The 11,788-nt window shown below is 51.6% G+C and overlaps 1 protein-coding gene across 1 annotated transcript in view; it reads left to right on the plus strand.

Annotated features, from left to right (window-relative positions):
* Nucleotides 1–7,073: 7,073 nt before the first annotated feature.
* ZP1 (zona pellucida glycoprotein 1) overlaps nt 7,074–11,788 on the plus strand; it is an 8,812-nt gene continuing 4,097 nt past the window's right edge. Inside the window, exons 1-6 of the mRNA XM_017870752.1 lie at nt 7,074–7,292; nt 8,700–8,821; nt 9,079–9,442; nt 9,878–10,021; nt 10,506–10,693; nt 10,765–10,862. Of these exons, the coding sequence (XP_017726241.1) occupies nt 7,097–7,292; nt 8,700–8,821; nt 9,079–9,442; nt 9,878–10,021; nt 10,506–10,693; nt 10,765–10,862 (1,112 nt within the window). The 5' untranslated portion in view covers nt 7,074–7,096. The remainder of the gene's footprint in view (nt 7,293–8,699; nt 8,822–9,078; nt 9,443–9,877; nt 10,022–10,505; nt 10,694–10,764; nt 10,863–11,788) is intronic.

Here is an 11,788-nt window from a genome sequence, read left to right on the forward strand (position 1 = left end):
TGGAGTGCAGTGGCCGGATCTCAGCTCACTGCAAGCTCCGCCCCCCGGGTTTACGCCATTCTCCTGCCTCAGCCTCCCAAGTAGCTGGGACTACAGGCGCCCGCCACCTCGCCCGGCTAGTTTTTTGTATTTTTTAGTAGAGACGGGGTTTCACCATATTAGCGAGGATGGTCTCGATCTCCTGACCTTGTGATCCGCCCGTCTCGGCCTCCCAAAGTGCTGGGATTACAGGCTTGAGCCACCACGCCCGGCCCATCTTGAGATTCTTAAATCAATTACATCTGCAAAGTCCTCTTATCCAAATAAGGCCACATTCACAGGTTCCAGGGGTTAGGTTGTGGACATGTCTTTTGGGGGCCACCATTCAACACACTGAAAGCAACAATAGCTGCTGGGTACGGTGGCTCATGCCTGCAATCCCAGCACTTTGGGAGGACGAAGCGGACAGATCACTTGAGGTCAGGAGTTCGAAACCAGCCTGGCCAACAGGCAAAACCCCGTCTCTACTAAAAATACAAAAATTAGCCATGTGTGATGGTGCATGCCTGTAATACCAGCTACTCGGGAGGCCGAGGCAGGAGAATCGCTTGAACCCAGGAGGCGGAGGTTGCAGTAAGCCGAGATCCCACCACTGCACTCCAGTCTGGGTGACAAAGGGAGATGCCATCTCAAAAAAAAAAAAAAAAAATGAAAACAGTAATAGCTTACACTTATGGGGCACTTACTATGTGCCAGCGTAAGGCTGAGCCTTTCTCATGGATGAGCTCATCAAATATTCATGCCAACCCTCTGAGTTAGGTACCACTGTCGTTGTCACTCACCAAGGGGAAAACTGAGGCTCAGACAGCTTAAGCAGCTCTACCAAGGCTGCTAAGCTGGGGAGCAGAGGAGCTGGAGTTCAGAGCCATGTGGTCCAGCAACAGAGCCTAGCTCTTCCCAGCTGACAAGATTCTCTGAGGTCCTTTGTTCCCTCAGGGGAAGCAGGGCTGCCTGTCTTCGGTTAAATGCACTACCACTGGCCTGGGAGCATCTCTGCGGTGAGCATAATCCATACACACACACAGCTGCCGCTGCCCTTAGGTTACTCTGCAGGCCCCAGAGTGAGGCAGCCTGCTCCCTGCCGATTTCCTGGCATGTGTGGATCCCCTGAAAGGGGATCTTGTCTTTCCAGCCTAGAGAGGCTCCATCCTCCTCCAGTGCCCTCCCTGGGCTCTTTTCGCAGAGAAGACAGGGCAAGCAACTGATGCTTACATCTCACGGCGCCCCACTTAGGTAGACTGTATTCTTAGTTCCATTTTACAGATTAAGAAACTGAAGAACCATTTAAAAAAAAAATTCACAGGTCAAAAACAGAAAGAAATGAACAAACAGGTTTACGAAGAGGCCAAGTGGCCAGGCGTGGTGGCTCATGCCTGTAATCCCAGCACTTTGGGAGGCAGAGGCGGGCAGATTTCTTAAGTCCAGGAGTTTGAGACCAGCCTAGGCAATATAGCAAGACCCCATCTCTTAAAAAAAAAAAAAACACACACACAGAAGCCAAGTGGATAAAGCCAAGATTCCAAGTCAAGTCCCTCCATCTGACCCTCTCTCCTCATCAATAAAAATAATCGTGGTTGTAATGGCTATCGTGTTCAAACAATGATCATGTGCAGACCCTGTTCTGCCTGCTTCACATGGATTATCTCATTTAATCCTCAAAGCAACCCTACAATTTAGGTCCTGTTATAACCCCGTTTTATAGATGAAGAAAGCAAGTCACAGAGCAGGGAAGGGACTTTTCCAGGGTCTCCAGTGGTTGAGCAGAGGAGCTTGGATCCTCCCAGGCCAATGAGCCTTGGTGTCCATGAGTCTTTGCAAGAATGTACAGTCGTAGGACTCAGAGTGCGCTCTCTCTTGCTCTCTCTCTCTCTCTCTCGGATAGTCTGGCACCCTTTCCCCAAAGGTGTTCTGCCCTTGGCCCTGAGGAAGCCCGCCTTCTCTTTCCCTGCCCGTTTCCAGCACCTTGGGAGACGCACTCTCCCCATGGGTCCATGACCAGTAGGGAAACACTTCTCTATGTCTTATCTAATTGCATTCCCACCGTAATAATTCTCATCCTTACTCTCCAGACAGAGGAAAAAAGCCGGTAAGTGACGTCCCAGGGCCCTTGTGCTCATAAACAGTGAGCACCAGGCAAAATCCAGGCCTCTCAAAGACTCCAGCTGATGCTCTCTCTGGCCCCTAAAAGCCCCCATTAGAAAAAGTTCTCTCTTTTATGATAGAAAGCAAATAAATGCAGAAGGAAGGGTGGAGTTAGAGAACCACCAACCACTTGGCAACCACCACATAAGCTGGTGAACATTTGAAGAGGAACAGGATTAATTACATAGTCTCAAAGTATCTCCCTGTAAGATACTCATGAATTACAAAGAGAAACATTACTTTATGGTAGAGAAACCTGGCAGACACCACCTTATCCAAGTTATCAAAGTGACATCAGCAGTAACAGGATAAGCCAGCGGGGTGTGCCTCTGGATAGGATGCACTGAGAAGGAAATGACATCACTTCTGGGGTTCTCCTGCTTGTTGGAGCTGAATTGTATCCCCCCAAAATTCGTATGCTAAATCCCTAACCCCCCACCCCCATTCCCCAGAATGTGACTGTGTTTGGAGATAGAGCTTTTAAAGATGTGATTTAAGATTGAGGCCCTTAAGGTAGCCCTAATCCAATCTGACTGGTGTCCTTAAAAGAAGAGGAAATTGGTTTTTGTTTTTTGGGACAGAGTTTCACTCTCTCTTCCAGGCTGGAGGGCAGTGGTACCATCTAGCACTGCAACCTTCACCTCCCAGATTCAAGCAATTCTCCCACCTCAGCCTCCTGAGGAGCTGGGATTACAGGTGTGCGCCACCACACCAGGCTAATTATTTTGTATTTTAGTCGAGATGGGGTTTCACCATGTTGGCCAGACTCGTCTCAAACTCCTGACCTCAGGTAATCTGCCTGCCTCAGTCTCCCAAAGTGCTAGGATAACAGGTATGAGCCACCGGGCCAGGCAGAAGAAGAGGAAATTTGACCATTCAAAGAGGCACCAAGGATGCACCAGCACAGGGGAAAGACCACCTGAGGACTCAGTGAGAAGACAGTCGTCTGCAGGCCAAGGAGAGAGGCCTCAGGAGCAACCAGATCTGCCACCACTTTGACCTAGAATATCCAGGCTCCAGAGTTGTGAGAAACAGACTGTTATTTAAACCACTCAGTCTGTATTTTGTTACAGCAGCCAAACTGACTAATACAAGGCCAAGATGCATCAACTAAATCTAATGTAATCAGGAGAAAACACCAGACAAACCGAAACCGAGGGCCATTCTGCAAAGTGATCGGGCTGTACTCAAAAATGTCAAGGGTATGAAAGACAAAAGAAGATAGAAGGGCGGTCCCAGACGGGAGCAGGCCGAGAGGCACGCCGGCAAGACTCTGAGCCTGGATTGGATCCTGCAGACTTGCAAAACCACTGCACTCCTTTACCATGAAAGTCACGGTTAGGACAGTCGGCAGATGTTGAATAATTGCCAGCCAGAGCAGGAGCACTGTCATCTCGGACAAATACTGCCACTTCAAGCTCCTGCTCCCTTTCTAGCCTCATACATTTCAAGGAAATCACTTTTCTTCTAACTACAACAGCCAGAAAGAGCAGACAGTAAAATACAGATAAGACAGCTCTGGCACAGAGAGGGGTGGAGGGAAAATCTCTTTGATAACTGCCAAACTTCATCCTCACACAGTGAGCCCCAGTCAAACAGTGGGCCTTAGTAAGCACCTTCCTTTCCCTTCAGGTGCACTGAGACAGGGAAGCAAGAAGCAGACCCGGGGGATATGCCTGCAGCTGCAGAAAGATGTATGGGAACAGGCACACGACTCTCCCTCCCAGATACGCACAGCAAAGAGACACAGAAGCAGTCCCAGCCTCTGATAAACTCTCCCACCCTGAATCCTTAAAAACTCTTAGTCCGTAAGAGAGTGGGGCTCTGACCTACCTCGGCCAGCCGCCCCTCTCAGGTGTATTCAAAATAAACCTGTCCCTGTTGCCTGTCCCTTTCATGTTTCTTTCCACTTTAATTCTTACAATAATGTCTGCAGATTAGATCGTTGTGTTTATACCAGTGTTGGTTTCCTGATTTTGATCATTTGACTATGGGGGTGATTTGGTTTTTTTAGGAAATGTATACTGAAGTAATTAGAGGTAAAGGAGACTCTGTCATTTCTGCAACCGACTCTTGAATGGTATGGAAGAAAGTGCGTGTACATGTGTGTGTGCGTGTGTGTGTCTGCACACATGCACAGAGAGAAAGCGGGAGCTATGGCAAATGTAAAAAGTGAACAGTGAACATCTGAGGAATCTGGAGGAGGCTATATGGAAATTCTGCAAATCTGAAATAATTTCAAAATTTAAAATTTAAAACTTCCACATTGTCCCTCAGGAAAAATCCACCCCTCTCCCTGCTCCTGCCTGGCTCCTCTCCCTCCCCTCCTAGTCCTTCCCTCGCCAGCACCCCCGGCCTGCCTGGAGTCCCTATCCTGGACCTTTATGTGACCTGTTTCCTCCCTCCTCCTCCAGCCCTGCTCTCCCCAGATCCCCATCGTACCATCCCTGTCCTCCCCGCCTCCTCCCACCTCTGCTCAGGACCCCTTTCCTCCAAAAACACTTCCATGTCGCCCACCCTCGATGCTGTGTTGAGTGTCTCTTCCCACTGTGCTCCCAGAGAGACCCCCAACCCGCCCCACCAAGCTTTCCCAGCTGAGCTCTAATCACAGTAGAAGTGAATTATTGCCAAGCATTAAATCATTACTACATCTGGTGCCCATGACTTGTCTCTGTGTGTCTTCCTGTCCACCATGCAGGCAAGGAAAGCATTATCACCCCCGTTTACAAACAGGAAACCTGAAGCTCAGAATAGATAACGCGTCTGAGTCACAGCTAAGAAAGTGGTTGGGGCACCATTAGAACCGACTTTTTTTGTTTAAACTTTTATTTTAGGTTCAGGGTTACTTATGCAGGTTTGTTATACAGGTAAACGCATGTCAAGAGGGATTGTGGTACAGATTATTTCATTATGCAGATACTAAGCCTAGCACCCAATAGTTATTTCTGCCTTTCTCCCTCCTCTTACCCTCCAACCTTCAAAAGGCCCCAGTGTGCACCGTTCCCCTCTATGTGTCCATGTGTTCTCATCCTTTAGCCTTCAGTTATATGTGAGTACATGTGTAAGTGGGAATATGTGGTATTTGTTTCTGTACCTGCATTTGTTTGCTAAGGATAATGGCCTCCAGCTCCATCCATGTTCTTGCAAGGGACATGATCTCATTCTTTTTTATGGCTGCATAGTATTCCATGGTGTATGTGTACCACATTTTCTTCTTCTTTTTTTTTTTCTTTTTTGAGACAGAGTCTTGCTCTGTTGCCCAGGCTGGAGCGCAATGACGCGATCTTGGCTCACTGCAACCTCTGCCTCCTGAGTTCAAACGATTCTCCTGCCTCAGCCTCCGAGTAACGGGGACTACAGGTGAGTGCCACCACTCCTGGCTAATTTTTGTATTTTTAGTAGAGACGGGGTTTCACCGTGTTAGCCAGGATGATCTCAATCTCCTGACCTTGTGATCCACCCGCCTCAGCCTCCCAAAGTGCTGGGATTACGGGTGTGAGCCACCGCGCCCGGCATGTTCCACATTTTCTTTATTGAGTCTACCATTGATGGGCATTTGATTCCATGTCTTGGCTATTGTGAATCGTGCTGCGCTGAACATATGCACACATGTTCAGTGTCTTTATGATAGAACCATTTATATTCCTTTGGATATATATCCAGTAATGCAATTGCTGCGTCAAATGGTAGTTCTGTTTTCAGCTCTTTGAGGAATCACCACACTGCCTCCCACAATGGTTGAACCAATTTACACTCCCACCAAGAGCGTATAAGCGTTCCTTTCTCTCTGCAACCTCACCAGGACCGGCCTCTTAGCTATCAAGGCTCTCCCCTTCCAGCAGCTGCTAATTATAATAGCCACGTTTTCTAATGTTTGCTGAGCTCAAACGCTGCTAGGCCCTAGGCTAATCACTTGCAGGAATTAGTGCCGGGACGTGGGGCTGGTGACAGTCCCTCCCTCAGAGGATGGTCAGGCGGTATAAGGAGCGAACACAAGCAAGGCCTGGCACTGTAATCATAGCAGACCGCAGGCTATTCTTGTTGTTTGCAGCCACTTTTATGTCTTAGAACTGTTCTAGATATACAGAACTGAGAAGATAGTACAGAGAGTTCCCATACCGCAGGCCCGGTTTACCTCATAAATGATCTTACATGAGTATGATCCATTTATTGCAATTAATGAACAAACCAATGTGGGCACATTATTATTAACTAAAATCCACTTTCTTCGCTTTTACTTTCTTTTTCTGCTCCATGATCCCATCCAGATGACACATTACATTTAGTTGTCCTTGTTATTTTTTATTAGTCATAGTCATCGTCATACTGACCGGCTGAATCCTGAGGAGAGCCCTTGGAGGTGCTACTCGTCTGTTTACTCACCTGCAGCCCCCATTCCGCTGCCAGCTCTGAGGGCCGTGTCTTCCTGGTCTTGCTCTACTGCCCCTACAGCCCTGCCTGAGGAGCTGTGACTGCACTGACCAGGCCTGCAGCTCCCAGTGGTCCTGAGACCTCAAGGCAGGAAGGAGGCCCTGGAGAGCCTGTTGGAGCAGGGAGGGAACGTGGAAAGGCTGGGGTGGGAGGGAGACAGCAGAGGGCCTGAGGTCTGCAGGGCCGCCTCCCAGCCCTGGATCTCTTCCCACAGCCCATCTGCAGCCTCAGTTTCCTGGGAAGCTCCCTCCTCCCTTCCAAAGCCACAGCTGTGGGACAGAAAGCCAGGGTCGGGGCCACGTGCAGCTTTCTGCCTCCCCCAGCCTTTGGGGCAGGAGTTTCACCACAGTCCCTGGTGGCCAGGTGGGGGCTCCTCCAGGTGGGCCCCCTTTGCCCTTAGAGGCTCCCACTTGCCACCTCCTCCATAAAAGGCCTGGGCCCTGCTCTGGTGGTGAGGGAGTAAGGGGTGTGTCTGTGGTGTCTCATGGCAGGAGGCTCAGCCATTACCTGGGGTTACCGTGTGGCCCTACTGCTGCTGGTCGCCACCCTGGGGCTGGGTAGGCGGCTCCAGCCTGACCCTGGCCTCCCAGGCCTCCGGCACAGCTACGACTGTGGGATCAAGGGAATGCAGCTGCTGGTGTTCCCCAGGCCAGGCCAGACTCTCCGCTTCAAGGTGGTGGGTGAGTGCTGGCAGAGCCCTGGCCCCCGCCTCCCTGGCCACGGGCTGCTACCAGAAGGGAGCTGGGACCCTTCCCCTGGAGAAGGAGCAAGAACAGAGGACTCCCTCCAGCTTGGGGGTGTCCAGCCCCCCACCTCCTCACCACAGAAAAGGGCAAGGAGGAGAATCATCACCCAGGGCAGCTTTTCGCACGTTAGTGTGTGTGGGAAACACCTGGCCACCTTGTTGAGGTGCCGGTTCTGATTCAGTGCGCCTGGGGCAGGGCCAAGCCTCTGCATTTCTTTTCTCTCTCTCTCTTTTTTTTTTTTTTTTTTTTTTTGAGATAGATTCTCACTTCTTTCACTTCTCTGTCCCCCAGGCTAGAGTGCAGTGGCACGATCTCAGCTCACTGCAATCTCCACCACCCGGGTTTAAGCAATTCTCCTGCCTCAGCCTCTTAGTAGCTGGGACCACAGGTGTGTGCCACCACGCCCAGCTAATTTTTGTATTTTCAGTAGAGATGGGATTTCACAATATTGATCAGGCTGGTCTCGAACTCCTGACCTCAGGTGATCCGCCTTGCCTCGGCCTCCCAAAGTGCTTGGGTTATAGACGTGAGCCACTGCATCAGGCCTAGGCTCTGCATCTCTAACCATACTTGGTCAATACTGAGGCTGAGGGTCCATAAACCACTTTCAGCAGCAGGACCTAGTGAGCGTGGCCTGGTGTGGGTTTGGAATTGGGGTTTGGATCTGCAGCTTCTAAACGGTGTGATCTTGGACAACTGACCTGACCCATAAGCCTCTGTTTCCTCATCTGCAAGGTGGGGAAGATGAACCTGGCCGTGGTCATAGAACAAGGGCATGGGGACATGCCCACACCCAGAGTGTGCCCAGGCTGTTCTGGGCCAACAAGCAGGGTGGACACCTAGGGGTTGTCTCCGAGTGACTGCAGCAGCGACAGTTAACCTGGGAAATGGGTTCAGATCTTTCTACAAAGCCCAAGATTCAAATCCTCATTCTGCCCCTCATTGTGTGCACCTGAGAAAGCTTATGCACCCTCCCTCCCTCAGCTGCCTCAGCCACAGGATGCAGATAACTAAGCTTAAAAGAAGTGATATGAAATAGCCCGGTGCCTGAGACCCTGTGTATCCCTTCTCCACCTCACCTTCATGCCTGCCTGCTGCCGTGTGCTATGAGCAGGGAACTCTAGCTAGAAAGATCCTAAGACCCCCCCAATCTGTTTACAGCTGTGGAAGCTGAGAGCAGAGAGGGGAGGGGGCTTGCCTGAAACCACACAACAAACCAACAGTAAAGCTAGGGCGAGTACCCAGGTCTTCTGGCTGCTGAGTGGGAGCTCCTTCCGAGACCCCAGCAGCCTCTCCCTGCACCCTTCAACATCCCTGGCCCCTCCCCTTCCCCCACTGCAGATGAATTTGGGAACCGATTTGATGTCAACAACTGCTCCATCTGCTACCACTGGGTCACCTCCAGGCCGCAGGAGCCTGCAGTCTTCTCGGCTGATTACAGAGGCTGCCACGTGCTGGAGAAGGTAGGGGTCCGTGCTCTGGTGCAGGAGCAAGCTTGTCCTAGTGTCACCTCAGGGTGAAGAGGCCCCTCATGGAACCAGAGCCCAAGATCTGTTGAGCTGGTGGGTGGCGGAAACTAAGTCCTGGAAGGTACTTTCTGGGATCCACTATGAATCCAGCTCCCTGCCTAACGGGCAGCTCAGCTCTCGTGGGCCCGTCCCCTGCCCGGGTATGCTAGGTGGCCTCACCTTGCTGCTCCCTGCTGGCCTCTCACCTGCAGGATGGGCGTTTCCACCTGAGCGTGTTCATGGAGGCTGTGCTGCCCGATGGTCGTGTGGATGTGGCACAAGACACTGCCCTGATCTGTCCCAAACCTGACCACTCCTGGACTCTGGACTCCCAGCTGGCACCATCCACCATGTTCTCTGTCTCGACTCCACAAACCCTTCCCTCCCTCCCCACCTCTGGCCACACCTCACCAGGCTGTGGCCATGCCTTTCCCAGCCCACTGGACCCAGGGCACAGCTCTGTCCACCCAACCCCTGCTTTACCATCCCCCGGACCTGGACCTGCCCTCGCCACCCTGGCTCAACCCCACTGGGGCCCCTTGGAACACTGGGATGTGAACAAACCAGATTACATAGGTACGCAGGACATCTGAGTGTACTTACCCTCTGCCTGGGGCCTTCTAGAGTACAGGGTGGCCTAACAGCCTTTTACTGGGCTCTAAGAAGCCATTTCTTTTTTTTGTTTTTTTCTTTTTTTAGAAAAAGATGATTCTTTTATTCCTTTGTAGTATTTGGAAAACAACTTTAAACATGTATAGGTATACTAAAGCTAGAAGAAGTCTTGTAAAATTGTTTCCTAACTTTAGGCAGAAACTCGCTGAAACCATTGCCAGCAACATGTGGTTCTCAGAAAACGTTCTCTAGAAATGTCAGTAATATGCAGTTTTGAGGGAGGACATTTAGTGTGCTGGCTAAGAGCATAAGCTCTGGAGCAGGTTCCCAAGATTCAGTTCCAGGGCCACGATTTGCAAACTGTGTGCCTTCAGCCTCATTGCTCTGTCCCAACCCTAGGTACCCACCTGAGCCAGGAGCAGTGCCAGGTGGCCTCGGGGCACCTCGCCTGCATCGTGAGAAGAACTTCAAAGGAAGCCTGTCAGCAGGCTGGCTGCTGCTATGACAACACCAGAGAGGTTCCCTGTTACTATGGCAACACAGGTACAACCTCCTACCCCAGCACAATCCTGGTCCCCTGGATTCTGAAGCGGAAGGAGAGCTGTCTCCTCCAGCTGGTGGAAACTGCTTCCCATCCTCCTCCTGGAGAGCCCAACTCCCACAGCAGATGGCAGAGGAGACCTTTAGATGGGGCGGTCACAGGTCCCAGCTGGCCTTATAACAACTATCCCAGGAAGTATTAATAGATCTACTTTTACACACATCTGTACTTTCAGATCTAAAGCACCCTGGTTTGGATAACAGATTATATGGCGAGCCTACTTTTAGAGCGTAGTTCAACTCATTTGTCTCATGGATGAGAAAAATCAGTCCATAAAGGGTTTGCTGGGGTCAACACCAGCCTAAGTAGAGAGTAAGCATCCAGACTTCCGGGCCCACACTGAAAGCCTGGCTGCCACCCAGACATCCCCTGTCTCTGTGCTGGATGGACACCAAACCCCAAGGCCCTCATCTGCCTTTGTCCCAGCTACTCTCCAGTGCTTCAGAGATGGCTACTTCATCCTTGTGGTGTCCCAAGAAATGGCCTTGACACACAGGATCACACTGGCCAACGTCCACCTGGCCTACGCCCCCACCAGCTGCTCCCCAGCACAGCACACGGAAGCTTTCATGGTCTTCTACTTTCCTCTCACCCACTGTGGAACCACAGTGCAGGTAAGAGCCGGGACCACAGGCTGGGGCCTGGTCCCCCCGAGAAAGCCTCACCCAGCTGTCTCTTCCCACAGGTGGCTGGCGACCAGCTCATCTATGAGAACTGGCTGGTGTCTGGCATCCACGTCCGAAAGGGGCCACAGGGTTCCATCACACGCGACAGCACCTTCCAGTGAGGGCAGCCCTCCTCCTACAGGCGTGGCTCTGTGCTAGGGTGTCAGGGGGCACAGGAGAGCTCAGGACAGGCTTCGAGCCATCTGGGCTCAAACCCTGGCTCCGCTGTTACCTGGCTATGTGATCTTAGGCAAGGGGCCCACCTCTTCCCAGCCTCCCCTGATAGGCAGGGGAGATATCCCACTGTCAGGGCAGACGTGAGTGTTAAGTGGGGGCCTTCTGTGCCTGGCCTGCGGGGTTTGGCTTAGAAGCCCATGAGCAGTCCTGAGAGGGCTGGAGTCCTGAGAGAGCCCTGTCTTGGTCTCTCTAAGAACCAAGCTCAGAGCAACTGAAAGCATCCCCTTCCAGGTCCCAGAGGGAGGCTGAGGCTACGGCTGTTGCCCCTCCTAATGTCAGGTTAAGAAGCCACAGATGAAGTTGAAGATACCTCTCTGAGGATGTGGTGGGAGAGGAACTGGGTGGGGGAGGAACCCCTCATTGTTAGGGGCCTCCTGGACCTGCTGACTCAAGAGGCAAAACCAACCCAGGTGCCCAGGATGCCAGTAGGGGTGACCCAAGGGAATCTGCCTGTGACACCTGGCTCTGAACCTGTGTGACCAAGGGCAAAGCACCTCACCTCAGCCCGTTCAGCCTGTGGGACAGAGCCAGTGCATTAGCCAATGGGTTGTAGAAATCCTGTGCTTGACGCTGCGTGGACGCCCGCGTATCTCCTTCCTCTTCCTGCCCTGCCATGAGGGTTGGGGAGCAGGGGACTGTGTCACAGTTCAAACATATTTGGCTTTAAAGCTCTAAGTACCACAGAGGTGGTAGCTCACGCCTATGATCCCAGCGCTTTGGGAGGCCTAAGTGGAAGAATTGCCAGAAGTTCAAGACTAGCCTGGGCAACACAGTGAGACCCCATTTCTTTTTTTTTTTTTTTTTTTT

The sequence above is a fragment of the Rhinopithecus bieti genome, unplaced genomic scaffold (genome assembly GCF_001698545.2).
Source record: "Rhinopithecus bieti isolate Rb0 unplaced genomic scaffold, ASM169854v2 scaffold_6149, whole genome shotgun sequence".
Taxonomy (NCBI): Eukaryota; Metazoa; Chordata; class Mammalia; order Primates; family Cercopithecidae; genus Rhinopithecus; species Rhinopithecus bieti.